The sequence below is a fragment of the Elephantulus edwardii genome, unplaced genomic scaffold, assembly GCF_000299155.1.
Source record: "Elephantulus edwardii isolate Elephantulus edwardi_28Jun2011 unplaced genomic scaffold, EleEdw1.0 scaffold00070, whole genome shotgun sequence".
Lineage (NCBI taxonomy): Eukaryota > Metazoa > Chordata > Mammalia > Macroscelidea > Macroscelididae > Elephantulus > Elephantulus edwardii.
Genome location: NW_006399820.1, coordinates 73,018 through 100,521, shown reverse-complemented (window position 1 = coordinate 100,521; position 27,504 = coordinate 73,018). Strand labels below are relative to the sequence as shown.

At 40.2% G+C, this 27,504-nt stretch overlaps 1 protein-coding gene and 1 pseudogene across 1 annotated transcript in view; one reads left to right on the top strand and one right to left on the bottom strand.

Annotated features, from left to right (window-relative positions):
• The first annotated feature begins 1,459 nt into the window (after positions 1-1,459).
• The window catches only part of LOC102843804, a 32,078-nt gene continuing 6,033 nt past the window's right edge, over positions 1,460-27,504 (top strand). Inside the window, exons 1-4 of the mRNA XM_006888673.1 lie at positions 1,460-1,766; positions 5,348-5,358; positions 9,502-9,833; positions 11,330-11,345. Of these exons, the coding sequence (XP_006888735.1) occupies positions 1,460-1,766; positions 5,348-5,358; positions 9,502-9,833; positions 11,330-11,345 (666 nt within the window). The remainder of the gene's footprint in view (positions 1,767-5,347; positions 5,359-9,501; positions 9,834-11,329; positions 11,346-27,504) is intronic.
• LOC102848681 lies at positions 3,197-3,879 on the bottom strand (annotated as a pseudogene).

The window sequence follows — 27,504 nt, the reverse complement described above, 5'->3', positions numbered from 1 at the left end:
AGAAAGACCCCCAAAAGCTCTTAGCTTCATATTTTAAAGATATTAACATATTTTAGAAAAAGATGAGAAATTTCCCTACAACGTTGTGAACCATTGCATCTGAATCTTCCCATAGCTGGGCCAGTCACCAGCATGTCATCAGAGATTTCAGTAAATCACACAGGAAGAGATTGCCTATCCTTCTTCCTGAACTTGATGGGTTCAGACTATATACCTTGGTGTTGATAGTGCAATTCCTTACCACTGAACCACCAGTTGTGGTGGTGGCGGTGCTGGTGGTGAACCATCAAGTCAAAACCTACCAATAGTTAACTCTCTAGAGGACTTTCAGGAGGACACAGCCCTCCATCATTCTCCTACAGCACAGCTGGTGGATTTAAACCAGGTGCCTTTGGGGACTGAAGTGCAGCATTGTTTGACACAGTGGCCTACTGGTAAGTAGCTGCTCTGTGATCCCAACGACATGTGGCTCAAATTCACAACAGAAACCACCAGAGTCTCCTATGTATTTACTGCTTCTGGAAACACTCTGGCGGATTATCTGAGTTGGTTTCAACTTGCGGGTAAAGAACAACTCTGAAAGTAGAGAGCAGTGTTGAACATTTCATCCAAAGTTTTAGTTGTTGTTTGATGCCATCTAGTCAAGTAGGACTTATAGTGACTCTATGAACAGCAGATCTGAATATTCCTCTTACACCATCCTTATTATCACTACCACAGGTGAGCCCATTGCTGAAAACATTACTGTTGTTGTAACATAAACTTCTAGGGGGGAAAAAAGAGGTACAAGGAACAGTGTACTTGCCTGGTTTTAACAAACCCTCCAGCTCTTTTACTCATCTTATACAATAGATTTCTTTTCCCTCCTGTCTCCAGAACATCCAATATCACTGACCATTTTACTTGGATGGAAGTGTACCAAAAGATTGCTTCCGGACCACAATAACAAGAGATTTATTTCTATTTCATTACATTAAGTTACATAGGTGTAACAAAGTATAATTTCAGTTGCTGGTTTGTCTTCAGGATTAAGCAAAAAAAAGAAAAAATAGATTTCAGTTTACAATCATTCCATACTCTTAACAAATGGGATTTTCCTTTTTTTAATGTATTTAAACTTTGCCGGGAACGGGCAAGGTTCAGGCTTGTTGTTCACAGGGTCTGTAAGAGTAATGGACTACTTGGTGGTAACAACAAACATTGAAGGTTGCATAAGTACAAGCTCATTCAATGAAGGAGAGAAAGAAACAAAGGAAGCTTTGTCTTCTATGCACCAAATTCCAGCCTTTCAGAAGCCTTAGTGGGAGGGGATAAATGACGTAGCACTTCTCGTCACCTTTTTGTCACGTTCGCATTTGTAGCTTTCAACAAGGTCCGCAGAGCGGCTATAAATAAGGATCTCGGAACTGTCTTCCACACTGCTGAACCGGTCCCGACTTGTTCTAGAGGAAACGCTACGATGTCTGGCCGCGGCAAAGGCGGGAAAGGGCTCGGAAAAGGAGGCGCCAAACGCCACCGCAAAGTGCTCCGCGATAACATCCAGGGCATCACCAAGCCCGCCATCCGCCGCCTGGCCCGGCGTGGCGGCGTCAAGCGGATCTCCGGCCTCATCTACGAGGAGACCCGCGGGGTGCTGAAGGTGTTCCTGGAGAACGTGATCCGGGACGCCGTCACCTACACCGAGCACGCCAAGCGCAAGACCGTCACCGCCATGGACGTGGTCTACGCGCTCAAGCGCCAGGGTCGCACCCTCTATGGCTTCGGAGGTTGAGTAGGCAGTGATAGCTCCAAACAAAAGGCCCTTTTCAGGGCCACCTATCCACTCAATAAAAGAGCTAACCACAGTAACTGGCTGCAAAATAGGGTTAATTTCAATATAACTTAGCTGTAGAAACCGCATCAAAATCCTAAAAGTATGCGGTTCCATGCCGAAACATGCAGTCTCCTCCCGTAGGTTTAAGAGCCTCGGAAAAGCTGCGGGGCCATGTATGAGACAGTTCTGGCATACATCACCCTTAAAGGGGATCCCAGCCCGGCGAGTTGTGACGCTCACCTAAAGGAGAAACCACTGATAATTTGGATCCATCATCCTTTGGGTCTGGGGGGAGAAAGATGGTTCTTTACCTTGAAGAGCCACCCTGTGAATAACAGATGTACCCTCCTGATGATCTTTTGACATAATGAAGCCCATTGCTACAGTGACCATGGCACTCCTTTTTGTCAGGATATTTCTTTCCACCTCCCTAGCATGAAATCTGTTTTTAAAAGCAATATGCCCGAAGTATGTGAGATGAAGCTTTGACATCTTTACCTTGAAGGAACACTGTGGCTGCACTTTTTTAAAAAACATCGATTTATTATTTTGACGCTCTATATAATAATCAGCCTTCCAGTACCACAGTTCAAAGGCATACGTTCTTCTGACATTCTCTTGCTCCCAGATCATAGCAAGTGATTAGAAAGATGATAACCTGCATCAGGCGCATCTTAGTCTTCAAAGTGACATCATTGTCCTGTGGCAACCGACTTGCCAAACGTATAAATAAGTCTCCTGATCTCATGACTACTGGGTCAACAAGGTTGTTTGACCTTGGATCCAAGCATGATGAAATCACTGACAACTTTACTCTTTTCTCCATATGATGTTTCCTATTGGTCTAGTGGTGAAGATTTTTTTTCCACATAATTCTTTCTTTTAATAATTAATGCATATTCATGGTTTAGACTTTTAAATCACAATTTACAGATGAGGAAACCTACTAGGCCCACTAGAGAACAGTAAAGCTACTACAGCTGGAAGGAAGGCATGCCCTTACATGCGTTTTAGACCTAAATTGCAGAGAGTTGACAGCAAGACCACCACAGATGTCATCCTCCAGTTAAGTGGCAAAAGAGGAGAGCCCAGTCATGTTCAAGCCCCATGGTCTGAGCCCCTCATCTGCATGGAGCAGAGCCAACGAAAAGCTGTGCTGCTTTTAGATGAACTAGCGGTTTCGCCTTGATGGTTTTAAGTAAAACTTGCTGCTATTGATAATAGTTAGGGCAAGGGCATTAGCTACAGAAGGGTATTCCGCTGATACAGACACTATTAGAACAGCAAAGAGGAGGTTACATTGGTAATCTTGTTTCTTTAAATAATCAGAAACTTCCGTATTGTGGAAGGGGAAGATTGGAAGGAACTCCACCTCCAAGACCCTTACTCCAAAAACTTCCTGTTGGCATTAGCACCAAACACAGCTCCCCGTACTGCTGTCATCATATGCTGGGCTATGAGATCCAGCCGGCTTTCAAGGGTGTTGGAAACCTTTATTTTACGATTCTCCATTATAGATCTCAACACCACCAGCTATGTCCTCAGGCAAAAAGGTCTCCTGATCAATTTGGACATCAACATCTTTTGTTGGTGGCAATTTTGTACATAGGGACTGCTTTTTGCACAGCAGCCTGTACTAGAGGGAAATCCTGTTTCCTGCAACGAAAAATCATTTGGGTCTCCAGCAACTGGTACAAACCCTGGAGGACCAGTCCATCCAGCAGCACTTGGTGTCTGGTTGTATCTTTTACCACCTTGCTGAGTCTCTATTTCGCTTCATTTAGTAGGTCTGTGATAAGGTCATCTTTTGCTCTGAGGACTTTCAGTCTTGCTTGATGCATCAAATTAGACATTTGAATTTTCTTCTGCTGCTCAATCTGCTTTTCTTTCCTCTCATAATATTCCATAATCTTCAGTCTTTGGGTTTGCACAAGATGGCCTTTCTCAATGTTGAATTCTTCCTCTGCCTTTGCATCTATTTCTTCTGCCTTCTCATTGGCTTCTTGTTCAATGAAAGCCATCATGTGCTTAATCTGTTTTTGTACGTCTGCATCGCTGAGAGCCATGGTGAAAGTGTTGCTAGGCTGGCAGGAAATAAATTCAAGTTTTGGCTTAAATGGGCTGTTCGTTCACAGGGTCGCTATGAGTCGTCTACGACTCGATGGCATCAAACAACAACAACAACAAGGCTTAAATGGAGCAGTAGGTGGAAACCGAGAGGAAAACTCAGCGCAGGTTTCAGCTTCCTTTGCTTTATCGAGGATTTTTATTTTGATGCTGAAATGAAATCCAAATTAAAAGCTGGAGTCTTTGACCCTCTGCAGCAAGTGCTTCAAGACCTCCTCATTTTTAGCAAGCAAGGTATGTCATCTGCATAATGAAGGCTGATGAATGAGCCTTCCTCCATTCTGACTCTACACTTCTTTTCATAAAGTCCAACTTCTAGAGTGATTTGTTCACCATACAGATTGAATAGGCATGGAAAGAGAATACACCCCTGACACACACCTTTTCTGACTTCGAGGCATGCAATGTTTCCATGCTCTGTTTTGACATGCGCTTCCTCGTCTAGGTATACATTCCATATGAGCATAATTAAGGGTTCTGGAATTCCCATTCTTCTCAAGGCAAATCATAGTTCATTATGATCTTACATAAACATTTTTGCATAACCTGCAAAGCACAAGTAGACTTTTTTCCCCCAGTATTCCTTGCTTGGAGCCAAGATCCATCTGACATCAACAATAAATATATATCCCCAGTGCCACAACCTTTTCTAAACCCAGCTTAAATGTCTGTTCAAATTCAAGCCTTTTGGGGATAATCTTCGGCAATATTATGTTTGCACATGATTTACACCCTCTGAAAACTTGTAGGTCAACTGTGAATTGATTTCAACTCAACAGCAACAGTGAGCAGTGGTAGTTCTCAAAATGGACCTTGGAAGTTATTTTTGTGCTTTACAATGTTGAATATTTTAATTTTTAGAGGCAGATTAAAGAAGACCTGTATATTATTCCAATATATATTTCCCATATCACCACCCCGTCATTCTACTCTTAACCAATCCTATGTATAACCTCAATTCCCCACCCTCCAAAAAAAATTAGATCTTGTGAAGTTTTCTACATAATCCTCCATCAATATACTCACTGAGCTAGAACAAGCTTTCCCCATTTCATTGGCTCCCATACAAGGAAGCTTATAAGCTTTGCATTCTTTAATTTAAATCATGTTTATTGTATTTAATTGATGTACATTTTGTTTCATGTGTTTCATTGTGTGTCATTCATAAACTTCATAAACATTGTATTTTATGTCATTAATTACTATTGATCTTGTCCAGTATTACTCTATCTTTTCAAGAGTGGGGTGAAAGTTTAGTGAGTAAATCCAGTCTCCATACAATTCATACACATTTTGTTTTATGATGTTAATTATTATCCTGACAGCATAACAGCACTCATCTCACTTCCACCCCATGACTCATGTATTTCCATTTATCTCCTAGTTTAACCTTTTCTGCCTTCCAAGCTTCTCTCAAGGTAAAACTACCCTTAGTTCTGAGGCTTAAGTACCTTCTTGGTGTTTTGTTCACTTGCTGTTTTATTAAATGCTGAGCCATCAGAGTGAAATTTAGTTTCAAACTCAAAGAATGACTAAGATCTATACTTCCTAAGGTTCCAACAGTCTCTATCAGACCTGGCCATTTTTATGATTTGTGTAATAACAACTTACCAAAGAAAATTTGCTTTTAGCAATAAAAATATAAGTGATTCTATTACTGAAAATGGCTCTTTGGTGGCTTAGTCCAAAGGGAGTTGCACTGCTATGGTGGTTCATATCCACCAACCAATCCTTGAAAGAGATTTACTGCCTTGAAAACCTACTACAGGCGTTGGTAGGAACTGTTTCTGACTGGATAGCAGAGTTTGAGAGGTTTTAATGTCCCAGTCTTGACACATGAAATGATTGGATCTGGTGCCCTGGGGGTAAGAAGCCACGCTTCAAAACTAAAGACACATGGTTATAATCCACCAGCTGCTCCTTGAGAGAAGGATAAGCAGTCTCCTTCCTTGAGATTTCTTGCCTCTGAAAACCTGCTGGAGGGTCAGCTATGGGTTAGAGATACAGGTGAAAATTAAGATTTCATTGCTTTGTACAATATTGTGCTGCTCATAATAAGAAATTTTAAAATGCACAAGTTAAAGACAATTTAAAAATATAATAAAAGTAATAAAGTTTAATTTTTGCTTAAAGTTCTTTAATAATGTTTAATGGCACTGAATGCAATTGTTTTGAGAGCAGAACCAAACAAAACCTTCATTATTATTTGTTATGCAAATATATCCTTTACTAAATAATTTTATTTAAAATTTTTCAGATTCACAATGATTTTTGCTTAACAGAATAGATTGAATTTGAAAAATATAGTTTTGTGATATAGCATATGAAAATGAATAGCGTTGGAAATTGCCTTTGAAGAGTGAGTTCTAGAAATATGTTTGTTTGGTGCTGGTATACTTGGCTACAGTCCTGGCGTCCTCTGACACAGCATACCAGGGCAGTAGCAGGCATGCAGTACTCGATCTGACATGAGGCCAGATGCTTCACCTGCGACTCTCTCTAAGATGTATGGAAGCCTGTGGTCGTTGAATAGATGTTAGGGTTGTTGTTGTTGTTGCTGTTGTTTAATTAGTGCCTTCAAGTCACAATCGACCCATAGCTGACCCTCCAGTGAATTTATGGAGACAATAGAACACACAAGAGGAAGATTGTCCATCCTTTCCCACAGAACAGGTGGTGGATTCAAACAGCATGCCTTTGGGATTTTAGCACAGTTTCTTACCACTAGGTGAGGGTACCAGGGTACATCTCTTTCAGTACTTTATAAATGTAAATTGAATGCCTTAGTTTACATTTTTCCCCATTCTTCTTTTACACCTTGGTAAATACCATTTTTTCACCATTATAAACTTTGAGAAACAACGATAGTTACATAAAGGCTTCAGGTCTTTTGTTCATAAGGTTGCTATGAGTCATGCTCGACTTAACGGCAATCAACAACAACAACAAACACCATCTTGGAATCCTTATTAAGTAACAGAATGGGCCTAACATGTTCTGGCATGGTAACAGAAATACTGGACTATCTAAAATTTCAAAAGGAAAAAAGTCTCAAGTATTGACATTACATCTAGGCAAACAAATCTACAACCAGTGAAGCAGATTTTTCAGGATGTAAATCTTTAAGGGAGGAGACTGCTTCTCTTTTCTTTTTGAAGATAACAGTTTGGTTTGAACTGGCAATCTTACAGATAGCAGCTTGACAATTTTCATAGAACCCACCAGGGTTCCTTTATATAAGTAAATAAAAACTTGCAAATATGAATATAAACATCTAATGACTCAACATTAGTCAATACAGTAAAAGTATTCCAAAACTTCTTTTTCCTTGAAAGAGAACCCCAAAGGAAAATTCTGTAAGCTGACATAATAATTTTTTTTATTACTTTATTCACTAAGAAAAACCTGATTGTGGGCTGTTAAGTCAGAGCTGGCCTATCCAGTGGGTTTTAAAGGCAATAAACTGAGTAGTAGCTGGTGGATTCTAACTATATGGACTTAAAGCACAGCTTCTTACCACTAGGCTATCAAAGGTGCCTAAGAAAAAATTTAGAGTGATTAATAAAGTTAAGTGAAAGAAAAGGCAGTACACAATCAGAAATTATATTAATCAATGACAATTCATATTCCAAAATAATGTATCTATGAAAACTCAATATGATTTGTTAACCTTCACTCAAATCAAAACAAATATACATTTTTAATAAAAAATGTTTTAAAAGATGCTAGCCAACCAAAAAAAAAGAGGAAAGAAAAGTAATTGGTAAGTATTCTATTTGAAAGTGAAATATCAAAGAAATCTCTTCCAGAATATTACTGCCATCCGGTGGATAAGGTCTCAGTGCCCATCTAATTGGTTTCTGAGGAGAAATCCTCGTAGTTAGAGGAGACAGGCCATCTTTCTTCTTGCACTACTAGTGGGTTCAAACTCTTGTTGATTAGGAGTGTAGTTGACACTTCACTGGAATTGGTAGCCAGCTTACCTGAGGTTTTTTAAAATAAATAAATAAATGGGTCTTTTCTACTACAATTCTTAGTTGTTGGACCACTACAGCATTCTAAGTAAATATAAATGTCTCCATCGAGTTCCAATACTGCAAAAGTTTTCTTTTTATACTAAATTCTATGGTGTCAACACAATGGTTGATGCTAACCAGTGCGGTAACTCAATCATTTCTCTTTCCTTATCAGACTATACAGAATTTTTAAGAGTTTTTATTAACCATTGTAATTGTAAAATACTATGTGAGAACTCTAGCTGGGAAATTGCTTTAAAGGACTTTTATTTCATAGATTGTTTAGGAAAAGTGACATCAAAATTGTTTTATCAAATTTTTCTACACTGCATTATCAGTTATTCTAAAAATACCAGCTATAACAAAAAAAAAAAAAAAAAAAAAACAAAACCCTAAGGACACTAGTATGAAGTTCCACCTGTAATGGGTAATAATGACAGTTCTGGAACATAGTACCAAAAAAAAAAATTTTAAAATGCCACACACCACAAGCAAATTGATGCAGACTCATATTGATTCTGTAGGACAGAACAAAACGGGATTCCCAAGACTGTCAATCTTTACCAAAGCAGAGTACAACATCTTTCTCCTATTGAGCAGCTGGAGCTTTTAGAACCACTATTCTTTTGCTTAGTAGCTGAACTACTGCACCACTAGGAACACAATAGGTTTTAAAAGCAAATAAGCACACAATTTTAGACTGACACATGTACTTAGGTAGATGTACTTAGGTAGGTACTTGCTATAATTAATTTTGTTATAATTAAGTATAGGACTATTTTCCTGAAGTATCAATATCTGCTGGAATAACGTACAAAAATTGTAAAAAACAGGTATTTTGGAGTTCTCATCTGATAGTTTCATCTGTGGTGGCCTGCACTACCTTAAACCTGCTAGTGACTCCACTCAACCAAGGCATATTCTCCACAACAAAAAGGAAACAATTATTACTTTGAATCAAACCCAGTTTAAGAGAGTTTGGAATTCCAAGTCTTTTCAGAAATTGTTATGTGTGCCATGAACCGTGTTCTGTGGGTTATATACAGAACTGCAAAGAAAATGAAAGCGGGATTCCTGGCAATGTCCTTCAACAATGAATTCTGAAGGCGAAAGAAGACTATGGAAAATAAGCAGTGGGTAGTAAGGGTTAACTTAGCACCCAAAGAATGGTTGGCGTTTTTGAACATTTTAAAAGCTACAGTTTTCTCCTTCTCATACAAACTATTTTGTAAATCCATCTGAGAGAGTTACATAACATTAAAACGAATTAATAGATTTGTAGAAGATGCTTTTGTGTGTGGAACGTTAACAAAGACTCTTAATACATAATCATTCATTTTAAAAGGGGAGGGAGTATGCCTGTATAAAATTAACCAATCAGAAACTTGCACTAAAAAAATTAACCAATGGTAAACTCTTACGCAACTCCCGGAAATTAGCAAATAGAGGCAAACAGGATTCACCCATAATCCAATCCGTGCACTTCTGACCCTATATAATTACAAGAGAACGCACCTACTTCCACTCTTCTTGTTTTGTACCCAGAGAATGGCTCGTACCAAGCAGACAGCCCGCAAGTCCACCGGCGGCAAGGCCCCGCGCAAGCAACTGGCCACCAAGGCAGCCCGCAAGAGCGCGCCGGCCACCGGCGGCGTCAAGAAGCCTCACCGCTACCGGCCCGGCACCGTGGCGCTGCGCGAGATCCGGCGCTACCAGAAGTCCACCGAGCTGCTGATCCGCAAGCTGCCCTTCCAGCGCCTGGTGCGCGAGATCGCCCAAGACTTCAAGACCGACCTTCGCTTCCAGAGTTCGGCCGTCATGGCACTGCAGGAGGCGTGCGAGGCCTACCTGGTGGGGCTCTTTGAGGACACCAACCTGTGCGCCATCCACGCCAAGCGTGTCACCATCATGCCCAAGGACATCCAGCTCGCCCGCCGCATCCGCGGGGAGAGGGCGTAGGTTAACCTCCCAAGTGAGTGCTAATTTTGAACCCAAAGGCTCTTTTCAGAGCCAACCATCTTTCCTGTAGAAGATGCTGTGATACTTCTAAAGTTCTGAATTAGAAGCAAGTACTTAACTTTTCCACAATCTATCCTGCTGACATTTAAAGCCCTGCCTGTGCACTAGTACGCCTTATAAACTTTATTCCTTAAACCCCATAAATTTGCTGGTTATTTTGTTTTGTTGGGTTTTTAAAAACAAGAGGAACTGGTGACTCTGGGCCTTCTTTTGCGGTTAATTTGCCTTCTAGGCATCTGAGGTTCAATTTGTTATTTTGGCGCCAGAAGCCTCGCGCCGCCCTCCCCCCACGCTTATTTCTGACGCCACGTGGGTGAGCTTTTTGGTTTAGCGAGCACTTATTTGCCCAGGTATTTTGCAAAAGTGGTTAAGGCTTAATCACTTGGCCTAGAGATCAGTGATTTAGACTCAAAAAAGTGACCATCTGTGGAGTCCTAAAGCAATTGACTCAACAGCAGGGGTGTGGTTTTGGCGGGAGTTTTGCTTTGGCAGCACGCAGGAATCCCCAATTCTAGCTGATCCCTGCCCACCAGTTAAATTATGCTAATCCTTTAGTCAGATTATCCGAGAGGCTGGGCTCTAAGAGGAGAATTGTGGCATCAGGATTGGTGGAAGATCTAGTAACAATCTGCGTTACGCAGATGACACAACCCTGCTCGCTGAAACTGAGGAGGACCTCAAGAACTTACTGCAGAGGGTCAAGGGCTGCAGCCTTCAATATGGACTGAGGCTCAATGTCAAGAAGACAAAAATTCTCACCACTGGACCAATCGGAAGCATCAGGATGGATGGCGAAAAGATTGAGATTGTTCACAGCTTCAGTTTGCTCGGCTCCACGGTCAACACTCTTGGCACCAGTAACCAGGAAATCAAAAAACGTATTGCGATGGGAAAGTCGGCTGTTAAGAACCTCTCTAAAGTACTCAAGAGCAGTGGTGTCTCTGGAGACTAAGGTGAACCTGATACAGGCCATGGTTTTTGCAATCACTTCTTATGCATCAGAGAGTTGGACAATGACTAGGGAGGATAGAAGTAGAATTGATGCCTTTGAGCTGTGGTGCTGGACAAGAGTATTGAATGTACCATGGACCGCCAAGAAAACAAACAGATTCATCCTAGAGAGGGTTAAACCAGGCTGCTCCTTGGAGGCAAGGATTCTGGGGCTTCGTCTGACATACTTTGGACATGTTGTAAGGAGAGACAGGTCTTTAGAGAGGGACATCATGCTGGGTAGAGTGGAGGGACAGCACAGGAGGGGAAGACCCTCTATGAGGTGGATTGATTCAGTGACTGGGGTAATCGGGATGGGTGTGTCAGAGGCAGTAAGATTGGGACAGGATAGAGCACGGTTTAGGGCTGTTGTACATAGGGTCGCTATGAATCGCAAACGACTCGACGGCACATAACAACAACAATCCTTTAATCAAGTTGCAGAAAAGTCCCGAATTCTCATTAAAACACACTCAAAATTTATTCCTAACACACAAAATAACTTTGCTTTGTCTTTCTTGTCCACCCAAAAACTCCATCTATTTCTATCCTATGTTATAAATATAGTGCCGTAAGAAGGCAGCTCTGGTAGCTTTGTGATAAGAGTCTGTGCTTCGATCTCAAAGGCCTGCAGTTCATATCCAACAGTTGTTCCGGGGGAGAAAGATGGGCAATTTCCTCCCGTGGGATTAACTGCCTCTGAAAACTGGAGGGTCAGCTATAGATCAGTTCTGACTCAAGAATACACAACAAGAGGGGAATAGCATTATTAGTGATAATAGGTGGTAAAATTCATTGTCACAGACTCATAGGTGAATCTCCAGGGAGCTTCCCGAGACCGTGTAAATATAATGAGAGATTGCCTGCTTTCTCCTATTGGGTTCTATCTGCCTTTGGGTTGGTAGGTAGCAACCCCTTCTGTCTACCTTTGGGTCGGTAGCACAAGATTTAGGAACAGTTATTAAGTGCCATCTGGTGGAACAGAATTCATAGCAACTCAGAGCAACAGATCTGAATCTGGCCAGATCTGTCAAATTCAGCCCATTATGTGTAAATCGGTCTACTTGAGAGCTTTCAACCTCCCTTTTGCTGACCCTCTACCTTTCTTAGCATAACATCTCTCTGCAGAGACTGTTTCCTCCTGAAAATATGCCCAGAGTAAGTGAGGTGAAGTTTCACTATTCTTTGTTGTGCTTACTTAAAGACAGATTTTGGTTCTTTCTTTTGGCAGCCCATGATGTATTTAATATTCTTCACCAAAATCACAATTCAAAGGCATCGGTTCTTCTGGCATCGTTACTTAGTGTCTGAGGAAAGCAATGAAAAGACCATGGGTTGGATCAACTGCACCTTGGTCTTTAAACTGATATCCTTGCTGTTTAGTGCTTTAGCACTTAGCTCTTTAGCCCTTTGGAGAAGTCCTTGTTTTGGAATGCGGAAGGGAAAAGTATTTACTATTTTTCATCATATATGCTTTGAAGAAGCATTTTATGTTCAAATCAGCAAATACTTTCAGTTTTGCAAAAGGTAAGCTAGACTTAACTTCACAATTGAAAGGCTTCCATTGATTGATTAAATTAAACTGTTTACCAAGGTTATTTCAGTGGCAAATTTCATAAAGATAAAAGCTGTAGAAAGAAATGTAAGCCAGTTAGGCACAATAAAAAGTTCTGGGTGTTTTGCTCTTTAAAGAAAATATGATTTTTTATATTTGTGTTGAATATTAGGTCTTAGGTGCTGAGATCTGGCTTAATTTTTAAAACTAATAAGCTATCTAGTTGATATTGAATCACAGATATTTATAATGTACTAAACTTCTAATGTTGTTGTTATGTGCCGTAGAGTCGCTTGCGACTCATAGCGACCCTATGTACAACAGCCCTAAACTCCGCTCTGTCCTGTGCCAATCGCACTGTCTCTGACACTCCCATTCCAATTATCCCAGTCACCCAATCAATCCACCTCATAGAGGGCCTTCCTCTCCTGTACGGACCGTCCCTCCACCCTCCCAAGCATGATGTCCCTCTCTAAGGACCGGTCTCTCCTCACAACATGTCCAAAGTATGTTAGACGGAGCCTCAGAATCCTTGCCTCCAAGGAGCCACCCGGTTTAACCCTTTCCAGGACAAATCTGTTTGTTTTCCTAGCAATCCATGGTATTCTCAATACTCTTCTCCAGCACCACAGCTCAAAGGCATCAATTCTCCTTCTATCCTCCTTGGTCATTGTCCAACTCTCTGATGCATAACAAGTGATTGCGAAGACCAGGGCCTGTATCAGACGCACCTGAGTCTCCAGAGAGACACCATTGCTCTTCAGCACTTTGGAGAGGTCCCTAACAGCAGACTTTCCCATGGCAATGTGCCTTTTAATTTCCTGGCTGCTGGTGCCAAGACTGTTGACTGTGGAGCCAAGCAAACTAAAGCTGTGTACAATCTCAATCTCTTCACCATCTATCCTGATGCTGCCAATTGGTCCAGTGGTGAGAATCTTTGTCTTCTTGACGTTGAGCCTCAATCCATATTGTAGGCTGCAGTCCTTGACACTCTGCAGCAGGCGCTTCAGGTCCTCTTCAGTTTCAGCAAGCAGGTTTGTGTCATCCGCATAACGCAGGTTGTTGATAAATCGTCCACCAATCTTGACCCCACATTTCTCCTCATAGAGCCCAGCCTTCCAGATAATCTGTTCTGCATATAGGTTGAAAAGGTACAGGGGAAATTCCATATCAAATTACCATTTCCTATGTCCTGAGTTTTATAATTCTTGCACAAGATGTGGAATGAATGTTTATGTCTCATCAGATAAGGACTGTGAAGACACTTCATTAAATCTACATTTTATTAAAGACATCTTATGGATGGTACTTTGCTCAAAACAAATCTTGGAGAAATTTTATATTATTAAAAAAAATATCAAAAAAGGAGAATTGAACACATAGCAACTTCCTGATAACAGGAATACAAATCTGATAATTCAAAAAATTACATTGCCATTGAATCAGAATCAACTCACAACAGAACTGCTGGTGGGTTTTCACAGATAAATCACAGGGGAAGAGACTGCTCATCCAGCTTCACATATATAATAAATATTTCTATTAATAATATAGAAACATTTACATTATTATTGTTAGTGTTAGGTGCCTTTGGGTCACATATGATTCATAGTGAATCTCTGAGCAATAGATATCAATCCTTTCTTGTCCAGTTCTAATATTTTCATCTTCAACACACTTGAGCCCATTGCTAGACTCACTGTTCAAATCCATCTCATTGAGGGTCTTCCACTCTTTGGTTGACCCTCCACCTTTCCAAGCATGATGTTCCTTTCCAAAGAATAGTCTTGAATTTGAACCATACCTCTGTGTTGACAGCACAATCCCTCACCATTAAGTCAGCAGAGCTCCCTATGACACCAAAGCTCCTATTATCCTGTAACACCCCTAAATCATGTAGTTGTTGTATGCCATCAAGTCAGAACCTACTTTTAGACAATCCTCTAGCAGGTTTTCAAAGACAGTAAATCACCAGGGAAGAGAGTATTCATCCTTCTACCTTGGATCAGCTGTTAGATTTGAACCAGATGCCTTTAGGATTACAGTTCAAGTTTTTTATCATTAGGCCACCAGAGCCCTGTATAATGCACAATTATGTTATATGTGCTTTACAAATCATATCAGGGAACTGAACCTAAGAAAGTTTCAGATAATGATTGATAGATCCAAACTTTTTTTTAATGTTACTTTAATTAACCCCATGTGCATCATCCTTGTAAATAACCCATTTTGGTTTTGGGGGTTTTTTCTACTAGTTTATTTACAAACCTGAGTGTTTTCTTACCTGGGGAGATCCAAAAGAAAAGTGACTTGCCAATGTTGACACAATCTTAATTCTTTTTTATATATTTATTAAATATTTGTTAGGTACCATTGAGTCAATTAAAATATGTCTGTATATATAAATGAGGGAGGTCTGGTAGCTTAGTGGTAGGGAGCTGGCTGACCAACAGCAGAGGTTCAAGTCTACCAGTTATACTTGATTCAATGGCACCTAGCAACAACAACATAATCACTACTGAGGAGCTCTGGTGCCTGGCCTTTAGGGAGCTGGTCCTTGGGGGAAAAGATGAGCAAACTCCTCCTGTCATTTACAGCTTCAGAAACCCAACACAGCATCAGCTATGAGTTGGTCCCAACTCAACAGCAATGAGGAAGAGAGAGGTCACCATTACAAGAACTCCATTGGCATAGAGTGTTACAAACTGGGCTGTTATTCACAGGGTGTGAGGTAGAATCTACCAAGAGCTTCACTGGAGAAATATCTGCATCTTCAGAAACATGATGGAAGGTTGTCATGAGTCAGAATCAACCCAGAGGTCACGTGTTTATTATACTTACTGAAGTATGTTGTACAGAAATTCTACCAATGTACTGGTTATAGATTGGATTATGTAAAAAAGTTACCAATCCTGCACTCTATAAATGGGTAAATTCCATTTGAGAATGAGTTGGCAGTGTTTATGCTATGAGTAAACATCTTTTGAAATATAGAAGAAATTAAACAGACAAACAGAAAGCAGCAGAATTTGAAATGAGGAGAGAAGGGAGAGGTCAAGCTACAAGAAGATGACCAAGGAGCAGAAGCACAGAGAGACAATGGCCTTTCCTCCAGAGTCAACAGTGAAAGTCTTCCCCTAGAGCCAGCATCCTGAATTTGGTTGCTACAACCTTGCTTGCTAAAAGTGAGGAGGACTTGCAGCCCTTGCTGCACAAGGTTAAATACTTCAGACTTCAATATAGACTGCATTTCAATGTCAAGAAAACAAAAATCCTCACCACCGGACCAAGAGGTAACACATGATAATGGAGAAAGGACTGACACTGTAAATGGCTTCCTGTTCCTTGAATCTACAATCAATACACTTGGTACCAGCAGTCAGGAGATGTATTACATTGGACAAGTCTACAGTCACAGAACTCTCCAAATTATTGATGAGCAATGATGTCTATTTTAGGACTAAGGTGTGCCTGATTCTGGCTATGGTCTTCTCACTTACTTGCTGTGCATCTGAGAGCTGAGCTATGACTGAGGATGACAGAGGAAAAATTAATGCCTTTGAAATGTTGTGTGGAGAAGTGTACTGAATATACTATGGACTGCCACAAGAACAAACAGATATATCTTGGGAAAGGTGCAGACTGCTCCTTAAAGGCAAAGATGATGAGGCTTCAACTCTCACACTTTGGGCATATTGCTCGGCAGTTATTCCTTGGAGAATGACATCACGCTTTGGAAGGTGGAATGACAGCAAAGGAGAAGACTTTCAACCACATGGGTTCAATGGGATTGAGAGTGTCAGATTCTGTGAGGATGACACAGGATAGGATAGGTTTCAGATCTGTTGTCCATAGGATCACTAAGAGACATACTTGATTCCATGGCACCTAACAACCGCAAGCCTCCTAAATGTGCACTTGATCCAAGTCATGGTCTTCTTTTTATTTGCTGTGTATCTGAAAGTTGGATAATGAAAAAGGATGACAGAAGAATTAACAGCTTCAAGTAGTGGTGTTGGTGAAGAGTACTGAATAACCCACGGACTGGAAAGAGAACAAATAAGTCTATCTTGGAGAAACTGAAATCAGGGTGCTCTGTGGAAGGAAGGATGGTAAACATCTCACATACTTTTGACATGTTGTTAGGAGAGGGCAGTCCTTGATATTATGCTTGGAAAGGTGGAGGGTGAATATAAGACACGACTGACAGACTAACTGTAACAATGGGCTCAAGTATGTTGGAGACGTTGAGAACGGCACTATTTGGGGCATCATGGTTAGTTCACAGGGTTGCTGTGAATGGTACATAACAAAAAAAAATCTGTGGAAAAATAAATTTCTGTTCCTTAAAGCCACACATTTACGGTGTTTCTGTTATAAAGCACTAGATAACTAAGATAGTACCCAAAGAAAACTCCACATGGACAAGTTTTTGCCTTTTTATCGCATCATGAAAGTAGTTATCTTCATGGTTAGGACGCACACAAGAAAAATAACAATAAAATTTAATTAAAATTTAAATACAGAAGGAGAAATGTTTCAGGTCAGATGTCATTTTTAATGGATTTAGTAACATTGAGGTAGGCCTTCAACTCATGAACATGTAAAATGAACATTTTAATATATGTTCATTTTGGTACTTGAAGTTGTACATCCATTTCAGGCATGCAGGCATTGCTTATATCAGGCATCCTGTACGCAAATACAAAACCAAAAAATAAATATGCAATCCCCAAATAACTCATAGCTCTTTGTTAAGGAAATAACTAAGCAATAGACAATTTAAAAACATCATTTCAGTCTTTACCCACACTCTCCTTATGCCACCAACCCCAACAATATGGGTATTTTACATTTGGGGTATGTTACAGCAACTGTGTTCTAAACATTTTGTTTGTGTGCAAGGGTGTGTACGTGTATGCAGGTGTTACATTCTTACAGAATTACAAATTTACTTTATAGAACTTAGTCCAGAAGGTAAGGGAAATAATTGGTAAATCGGGCCTTAGAGAAGTTCACAAAAGGTGAATACTTAATTTCCTACCCAGCAAAACAAAAATATAAATCACTGGAGGTGATTAATATCTAGGCATGATTCCTTCCCCGTATTTGAAGGTATTAATGCTTAAAAAAATAAATAATAAAAATTTAAAAAATCAAGCACACATACCTCTCAAAGTGATTTTTCTTCTCATCTCTTATCTTAGTTATTTTCTTTTAAAAAATAAATTTGTTTTCTTTCTAGTGAAAATATATACATTAAAATATGCTTTCACTGAACATTTTCTACACATACGGGTAAGAAGAGCCAATTGGTTATCTCTTTTACATAGGCAAGTTTTTGCTCCTGTTGCTTCAGCCCCATTAATTTAAACGCACTGCCTCTAAACTTCTCTATATTAATGTAGTAATTGGCTTCTGGAAAGAATTACAGACTTCAAAACCCTATGGTACAGTTCTATCCTAGCCTATCCTATAAGTCCCTGGATAACTGTCACTTTGCTCTGATGGAATATTTTTTTTAAACTTACACTTAACAGTTTACTTTTCCCCCCCAGTTAAACTATTTCTTATCTGTCTAAAGATGACTTCAGGAAGTAGTGAGAATTAACACGTTGCCGCACACTTTTAAATTGACAACCGTGCTTAGAAACACATTTGCTATCATTTACAGCAACGTGTTAAAGACCTGAAGTGTATCGTGTATCCTAGGGCAACAGTCATGGGATTTCTTCATCCCCAATGAGTAAGTCTTTGAGAATGTGAAGTTCTATCCCACATGTTTTCTCAGCCTGTCAGGATCCACTTATCTTCAATTGAAACCTTCAATAATGGTAGGTATCAAAGTTTTCTGGTCTCATGTTAGAAAAATCAGGTGGTTCATGAAAGCTATTAGTCTTGTGTTCGGTTGCTTCTCTTTTTCCTGGGCTTCCTGCCTCTGATACTCCAGAATATGGGGGTCCAGTTGTTGTATCTTGGAGGGCTGTTCACAAACTTTTAAGACCCCAAAAGTCCATTACAAATAAGGTAGACTTTATGAAGAATGTGACATCAGAATATGAGGAAGACTCATCAACTTCCTGCATTATGCAGATGATACAACCTTGTTTGTGGAAAGCGAGGAGGATTTGAAGTGCTTGCTGCACAAGATCAAAGAATATAGCCTCCAGTATGGATTAAATCTAAATATCAAGAAAACAAAAATCCACTAGCCTGTGTCCTCCCCTCCATATTTCAAGGAGGGAGGTCCATCCCTTTGGGAATATAACTTTCTAATAAATCTGTCTTTACCATTTTACCTGAAGCGCTTGCTGCAGAGGGTCAAGGACTGCAGCCTCCAATATGGATTGAGGCTCAATGTCAAGAAGACAAAAATTCTCACCACTGGGCCAATTGGCAGCATCAGGATGGGTGGTGAAGAGACTGAGATTGTTCACAGCTTTAGTTTGCTTGGCTCCACAGTCAACACTCTTGGCACCAGCAGCCAGGAAATTAAAAAGCATATTACCATGGGAAAGTCTGCTGTTAGGGACCCCTCCAAAGTACTGAAGGGCAGTGGTGTCTCTCTGGAGACTAAGGTACATCTGATACAGGCCATGGTCTTTGCAATCACTTGTTATGCATCAGAGAGTTGGACAATGACCAAGGAGGATAGAAGAAGAATTATGCCTTTGAGCTGTGGTGCTGGAGAAGAGTGTTGAGAGTACCATGGACTGCTAGGAAAACAAACAGATACATCCTGGAAAAGGTTAAACTGGGTGGCTCCTTGGAGGCAAGGATTCTGAGGCTCGGTCTAACACACTTTAGACATGTTGTAAGGAGAGACCAGTCCTTGGAGAAGGACATCATGCTTGGTAGGGTGGAGGGACAGCGCAGTAGGGGAAGGCCCTCTATGAGGTGGATTGATTCAGTGACTGGGGTGATCTGAATGGGAGTGTCAGAGACAGTGTGATTGGCACAGGACAAAGCAGAGTTTAGAGCTGTTGTACATAGGGTCTCTATGAGTCGCAAGTGACTCGACAACACATAACAACAACAACAACTATTTTACCCTAAAAAGAAAGAAAAGAAAAATCCTCACCCTGGTCCATAGACAGCATCATGAAAGATTGAGAAGATTAAAGTTTAAACAATTTTATCTTACTTAGACCCACAAGGACCTCTCCAAGATGCTAAGGAATAATGATGTCATTTTTCAAGACTAAGGTGAACTTGATTTAAGCCATTCCTATGCATCTGAATGTTAGACAAGAGAACTGATGCCTTTGAGTTGCAGTCTTGGAGAAGAGTACTAAACAACCCATGGAAATGTAAAAGAGCAAAGAAGTATATCTTGGAAAAAGTGCAGTCAATATCTTCTGAGAAACAAGTATAGGAAAGCTTCGTCACATATACTTTGGGCATGTTGTTAGGAAGGGCCAATCCTTGGAAAAAGACATCATGCTTTCATCGGCAAAAGAGAGGAAAACTCTCAATAAGATAGGTAACACGGTGATTGAACAGACTCTGACTATTGTACTAGAATGTCAAAAAGCCAAAGCAAAGGGAAGAAACCAGGAAGTTAAGGAAATGAAAAGAAGATTTCAAAGGGCAGCTCAGGTAAACAAAGTATAGTATTATAATGAAATGTGCAAAGAGCTGGAGTCAGAAAAGGAATGAACTCTCTTGGCTTTTTTTAAGCTGAAGGAGCTAAAGAACAAATTCAAGCCTTGAGTGGATCCAAAAACAACAATCCATACTGAAAGCTGCATTCCTTGACCTTCTGCAACATGTGCTTCAAGTCCTCACTTGCAACAAGTAAGGCTGTGTCATCTTTATAACATAGGTTATTGACAAGTCTCCCTCCATTCCTGATGCCACACTCCTCTCATAGAGCCCCTCTCCTAGGACTGTTCCCACCTTGAAACATGTCCAAAGTATGTCAGACAAAGCTTCAGAATCCTTGCCACCAAGTAGCAGCCAGGTCTCACCCTTTCTAGGATAAACCTGTTTGTTCTCCCAGCAGTCAATGGTATGTTCAATACTCTTCTCAGCACCACAGTTCAAAGACATCAATTTTCCTTCTATCACCTCTAGTCATTGTCCACCTTTCTGATACACAGCAAGTAACTGAAAAGACTATGGCCTGGATCAGGTGCACCTTTGTCTCCAGACTGACATGGTTGCTCTTCAGTCTCTAGAGAGATCCCTGAAAGCAAATTTCCCAATGCAATTCATCTTTTAATTTCCTGGCTACTGATACCAAGAGTGTTGATTGTGGAGCCAAGCAAACCAAAACTGTTAACAATTTCAGTCTCTTCACCATCTATAATGATGCTGACAATTGGCCTACGGGTAAGAATCTTTGGGTTTTTGATGCTGCTCTTCAATCCCCATTGAAGGCTGCAGTCCTTGACCTTCTTCAACAAGCGCTTCAGATGTTCCTCGCTTTGGGCAAGCAAGTTTGTGTTATCTACATAACACAGATTGTTGATGAGTCTTCATCCAATCATGATGCCACATTTCTCCTCACAGAGCCCAGCCTCCCAGATAATCTGTTCTGCATACAGATTGAAAAGGTATGGAGATAGGATACATCCCTGGCGTACACACTTCACAATTTTGAACCATGAAGTATTTCCTTATTCTGTTCTGAAGACTGCCTCCTGATCCACGTATAGGTTTCATATAAGCACAATCAAGTGTTCTGGGAGTCCCATTCTTCTGAGTCAGCCACAGATTCTGATCCATATAGTCCAATTCCTTTGCACAGTCAATGAAACACAGATAGACATTCCTCTGGTAATCCCTGCTTTCAGCTAAGATCCATCTAACATTAACTATAATATCCCTAGTACCACGGCCTCTTCTAAATCTAGCAGTTCTAAATTCAAGCAGTTCTCTGTTGATGTTCTATTCCAGTCGTTTTTTGATAATCTTCTGCAGAATCTTCCTAGCATGTGATATCAATGATATTGTTCAATAATTTCCGCGCTCTGTCAGGTCACCTTTCTTTGGAATGGGACCTAATACTTCTCTCTTCCAGTTAGTTTTCAGGTAGTTGTCCTTCAGATTTCTTGGCACAACTTGGTTAGCACATCCAGGGCAGCGTCAGTTTGCTGATATATGTCAACTGGTATGCCATCAATTCCTGGGGCCTTGTTTTTTGCCAAGTCTTTCAGAGCAGCTTGAACTTCTTTCTTCATCACCACAGGCTCCTGCTTATACGTTATTTCATGAAATTCTTCTGTGTCCACCAATTCCTTTTAATACTTTGGCTCTGTATATTTTTTCCATCTTCTTTTAATGCTTCCTGGATCATTTACTATTCTGTCCAAAGCATTTCCTTACAGTTCGTTTGTATCTTTATGCAATAAAATATTCTTGTGCAGTCAGAAAAGTGAAAGGCATAGAATGACAGAAAAAAGGTTAGTTTGCATAAGTAACCATGACATATTTGCAAAAGTTCATTAAATTTAGAAACATTTAAAGAAAGCAAAATGAACAAATGAAAAACATCTTGGGTGGTGAGAAAACACAAGATAGAAAAGATGAATGCCCTAGAATTTAGTTTAATTAATGATAGCAAAAAATAGATGCATTAAAATTTTTCTATTGATAATAATTAAACTTTGGTATTAAATATCCTGAAAGCACATTACCAGAAAATTGGGAAGATTTGAAGCACTGAAATGACTGTCATATTTAGAGAGAGGGATTCAAAGTGAACAAAGTTGACAATAAATAATGAAGGGATTAAAAGGTGGTGATATACTGCATAATGTGTAGGACTTCAGTTTGAATCCACCAATGACTTCAATGGGCCAGGCAGGGGTGGGGTGATAACACTGTCTCTTTTTTAAAAGATTTGCAGCATTGGAAACCTGGAGCGTCACTCTGAATTGGAATCCCAGTGATGGCAGTGGGCTGAACTGTGTTTTCTTGTAGCCCTGAAGGTGTAGCAGTTAAGCACTTAACTACGAAAGTGTCAGCACTTCATATCCATCATTTATTCCCGAGAAAGCAATGACAGTCTGCTTTTAGGAAGACAGAAACCCGGAAAGCCCTAAAGACATTTCTACTCTTTCCTATAGGGTTGCAATGAGTCAGAATCAGCTCTGACAGTAGGTTTAGTGTTTGAGGGTTTGCTTTAAAGTTGGACTCAGTGTGCACCAGTGTTATCATGAAAAGCCCCAAATTCCAGCCCATAAAGCCCAAATATGGCAATGGACAAAAAGAATACACTTTTTTTAATTAGGGAATGAATAAAACTTAGAAATGGCAGGGTGGAGAAACTAAGGTAACTACTTAAGAAGCAGTGGAATCATTTCAGGGATGAGAGGAAGAGTAAGGAATGAAGAGAATGTCAACTACACCAACAACAGTTAAAAATTCATCTGACTCAGTTGCCAAGTGAATATAGGTAACAGGCATCCATACAGTAACATGAACTCAATCTGCTTCCTTTTCCAGTTAAAAGGTGCCAGATGATGACTAACTAGAAGGAAGAAAGAGAGTAGTGACTTCAGGCCGTTAGTGAAAATTAATTCAACAGATAAAATGCCAAACACCTTCCACATTCATGTGGAGACATTGTTAGTCTTTACCCATCAGAACAGAGTGGAATGAATGGTGCTTTAGCCCTTGACTGGTAAACAAAATGTTGGTGATTTAGCACACAACATCCAAAATGTTCATGCTGTTGTTGTTGTTGTTGTTGTGTGCCATAGGGTTGAGTACAACTCATAACAACTCTATGAACAACAGATCTAAATCCTGTCCTGTGCCACCCTCATTATCTCTGACATAACTGAGCCCATTGCTGCAGTCACTGTGTCAATCTATCTTGTTGAGAGTCTTCTTCTATTTGGCCTCCATCTTTCCAAGCATGATGTGTCCCCCTCCTATCAATATGCCCAAAGTATATAAGATTACTTTGCCTCTGAGGAGCACTCTAATTGTACTTTCTCTAATACATATGTTTGTTCTTTTGCCAGTCCATGAGATATTCAGTACTCTTCTTCAACACCACAGCACAAAGATATAGATTCATTTTATGTCATCTTTATTAACTGTCCAACTCACAGATGCATAGCAAGTGATGGAAAAGATCATGGCCTGTCAGGCACACTTTAGTCTTCAAACTGATATCATTGTTCCTCAATAATTTGAAGAGATCCCTGACTGCAGACTGTCCCAATGCAATACATGTCTTGATCTCCTGACTGCTGTTACAAGGGTGTTGATTAAGGATCCAAGTAAGATAATGATGTTGACAATCTTACCCTTTTCTCCATCTATCATGATGTTGCCTATAGGTCCAGTGGTGAGAATGCATGTGTTTTTGATGTTGAGATATAAACCATATTGAAGGTCGCAGCCTTTAATCTTCTGCAGCAAGCATTTTAAATTCTCCTCACTTTCAGTAAAGTTGTCTCACCTGCATAACATAGGCTGCTCATGAGTCTTCTCTGATCCTGAGCCCACATTCTTCACAGATTGAGCTTCTGAATAATTTGCTCAGCACACAGATTGAATAGGTCTGGAGAGATAAGACTGATACACAACTTTCTTAATGTTAAACTATGTAGTGTTCCCTTGTTCTGTTCACACACCAGTCTCTTAGTCCAAGTATAGGTTTCACATGAGCAGAATTAAGTATGCTGGTATTACCATTCTTAATGTTAGCCATAAATTGTTATGATCTACACAGTCAAATGCCTTTGTATAGTCAAAAAAAGATGTTCAATTTATTTTTGTTGTGTGCATTCCAGTCAGAACCAACACTAGCTGAACCTTCAGTGGGTTTTCAGAAGCAATAATTTTTATAAAGGAAAAATCAGATTCAAGGCAGAAGAGTCAAATCTCAGTTACATGGCAGAGAGGATCTGCTCCATAGGGCTTCCAAGACTGTAATCATGAAAAGATCTTTCTCACAGACAGCATCTGGTGTGTTCAAACCACTGCTCTTTTGTTTAACTGGTGACTTTCAGAACCCTTTTATTCATGTGACAAAACATTTGATATTGCCCTACTTATATAAAGGAAGCTTTGGTGGCTTAGTGGTAAGGAGTTGCACTGCCAGCCCAAACGCACACTGTTCAAGTTCACCAGCTTCTCCACAGGAGGAAGAAGGGCAATCTCTTTGCTTGTGATTTACTGAAAACCTGCTGGAAGGTCAGCTCATCAGTACACAAAAACAAAATACCTAAAGGGTGGTGGTTAGAACCCACCCAAAGTTACAGATTATTGTTCATTCTCATCGAGTCAGTGCTGTCTCATCAGGTGTGTCAGAACTGAACTGAACCTATAAACCCCATAGGTTTTCAAGACGGTAATCTTTCAGAAGCAGGTTACAAGCCTCTAGTTGGATTTTAACCACCAACTCATAGCTAATAATTGAATGTAGAAGCATTTGTTGCCACTGAAGAGACATACAGTCCTATGGAACTGTTGCATATAATACACAGGGCCACAGTAAGTAGAAATGTGAAATGGAAACTGAAGGATAAGAAGTCAGTATCTGTCAAACCATAGCCCATTTTGTTGTCCTGTAACTAAACACACCTTCAGGATAGCTGTTGTTGTTGTTGTTGTTGTTGTTGTTGTTATCTGCCATCAAGTCACTTATGACTCAGTGACCCTAGGTCAGACAACAGGTCTGAAATCTTGGCTTGAAATCTTGGCTCTATCTTAGCCAACCTCATTTCTCTGACACACCTATTCCCATTACTCCATTCATTGAGTCAAACCATCTCATCAAGGGTCTTCCTATCTTGGGCTGTCTTTCCATTCTTCCAAGAATGATGTCCCTCTCCAAGGATTGGTCCTTCCTTGCAACATGGCCAAATTATGGCAGACAAAGCTTCAAAATCCTTGCCTCCAACGAGCAGACTGGTTTCACCCTTTCCAGGACAAATTTGTTTTTGTTCTCCTAGCAGTCCACAGTATATTCCATTCAATACTCTTCTCCAGGACCACAACTCTAAGACATTGATTCTTCTCTCATCTTCAGTCACTGTCCAGCTTTCTGATGTATAACAAATAATTGTGAAGATCATGGTCTGGATCAGGTGCACCTTAGTCTCTAGATTGACATCATAGCTCTCCAGTACTCTAGAGAGGTCCCTTAAAGCAGATGGGCCCAATGCAATTCATCTTTTGATTTCTTGGATGCTGGTGCCAAAAGTGTGGATTGTAGAACCAAGCAAACTGAAACTGTTGGCAATCTCAGTCTTTTTATTGTCTATCATGATGCTGCCAATTGGCCTAGTGGTGAATATCTTCATTTTCTTGATGTTGAGCTTCAATCAATATTGAAGGCTGTAGTCCTTGACCTTCTGCATCAAGCACTTCAGGTCCTCCTCAGTTTGGGCAAGCAAGATTCCATCATCTGCATAACACAGACTGTGAGTCTTCCTCTAATCCTGATGTCACATTCCTTCTATGTTAAATTCAACCTCTCAAATGATCTGTTGTGCATATAGATTGAGAAGGTATGGAGACAGGATGCATCCCTGCTGCACTCTTTTCCTGAATTTGAACCATGCAGTACTTCCTTGCTCTTTTCTGACAACTGCCTCCTCCTGGTCCAAGTATAAGTTTCACATAAGCACACATCAAGTGTTCTGGGATTCTCATTCTTCTGTGTTAGCTTTTAGCAATCATGAAATCCTATAACTAGACCAAGAGGTTGTTGTGCAGAGCAAGGGAACACTGCCGTTTAAATCAGGAAGGGTGCGATCCTTTCTCTGTATCTATTCAATTGGTATACTAAGCAATTCAATTGGTATACTAAGTAAATTATTTAAGAAGCTGGACCATATGAAAAAGAATGTGGCATCAGGATTGAAAGAAAACTTATCAATAACCTTATGACACACTCATTTATAGATGACACAACCTTGCCCACGGAAAGAAGGAATTGAGGAAATTGCTGCATAAGATCAAAGCCCACAATCTTCAATATGGATGATATCACAACATCAAGGCAAAAATCCTCACCACTGGGCCAATAGTCAAAAATCATTATAGATGACAGTTTGAAGTTGTCAACAATTTTATCTTACTTGGATCCACAATCGACACCATTGGAAGCAGCAGTCAAGTTTAAAAAAAAAATACGGTGTTGGTAAAGTCTACTTTCAGCAACCTCTTCAAAGTGCAATGATGTCTGTTTGAAGACTAAGGTGTGCCTCATTCAAGGTACGGTCTTTTAAAACACTTGCTATGTTATCTAGGAGCTAAAAATGAATAAGGGTGACTTAAGAATTTATGCCTGAGTTGGTAGTGTTATAACAGTGAATACTCCAACTTCCAAAAGAATAAATATATAAATATGGAAAATGTATAGCGTTAGAGGCAAGGATAGTGACGCTTCCTCTTAACACACTTTGGACATGTTTCAAAGAGCCTATTCCTTGAAAAGGGACATTGTGTTGGAAAGATGTAAGGTCATGAAAGAAAGACCCTCCATAGGGATGGATTGACACAGTGACTTACAGCAATGGACCCAAATACGTCAGAGGTAAGGATGGCAGGGTGAGGAAAATTATTAGGGTCGCTGAGTTGTATTCGACTCGTCAGCACATTAAAAAAAAAAAGTACCAATAATCACTCGGATTTAGGAAGATTGATAATAGCTTTCGCGAAGATTACTTTACCTGGGAGAAAAGAAAAGCCAGGCTTTTCCATTACATCGCAATTTAAAGGAATTCTAATATCCAAACCTGTGATTGGTTCATTTCCTGGCTAAGAAGCCCGGAAGTACATTCTAGCTTCTGGTTGGCTTACTTGCAATGGTAGCAAACCAGCGGGGGGGGGGGGGGGGGGAGGAATTTTCAAACAAATCATAATTTAATGTCCGTGCTATAAAATTGCATTACATTTAATCATTTAATTCTGGTCAAGTTTGCTTGCTTGAATTAGATACTAAGCTACCACTCCCACCCCCACGCAGGCTCGTCTCGTGAGAACCTGCAGTTTCTAGTGGGCCGCGTAAATTA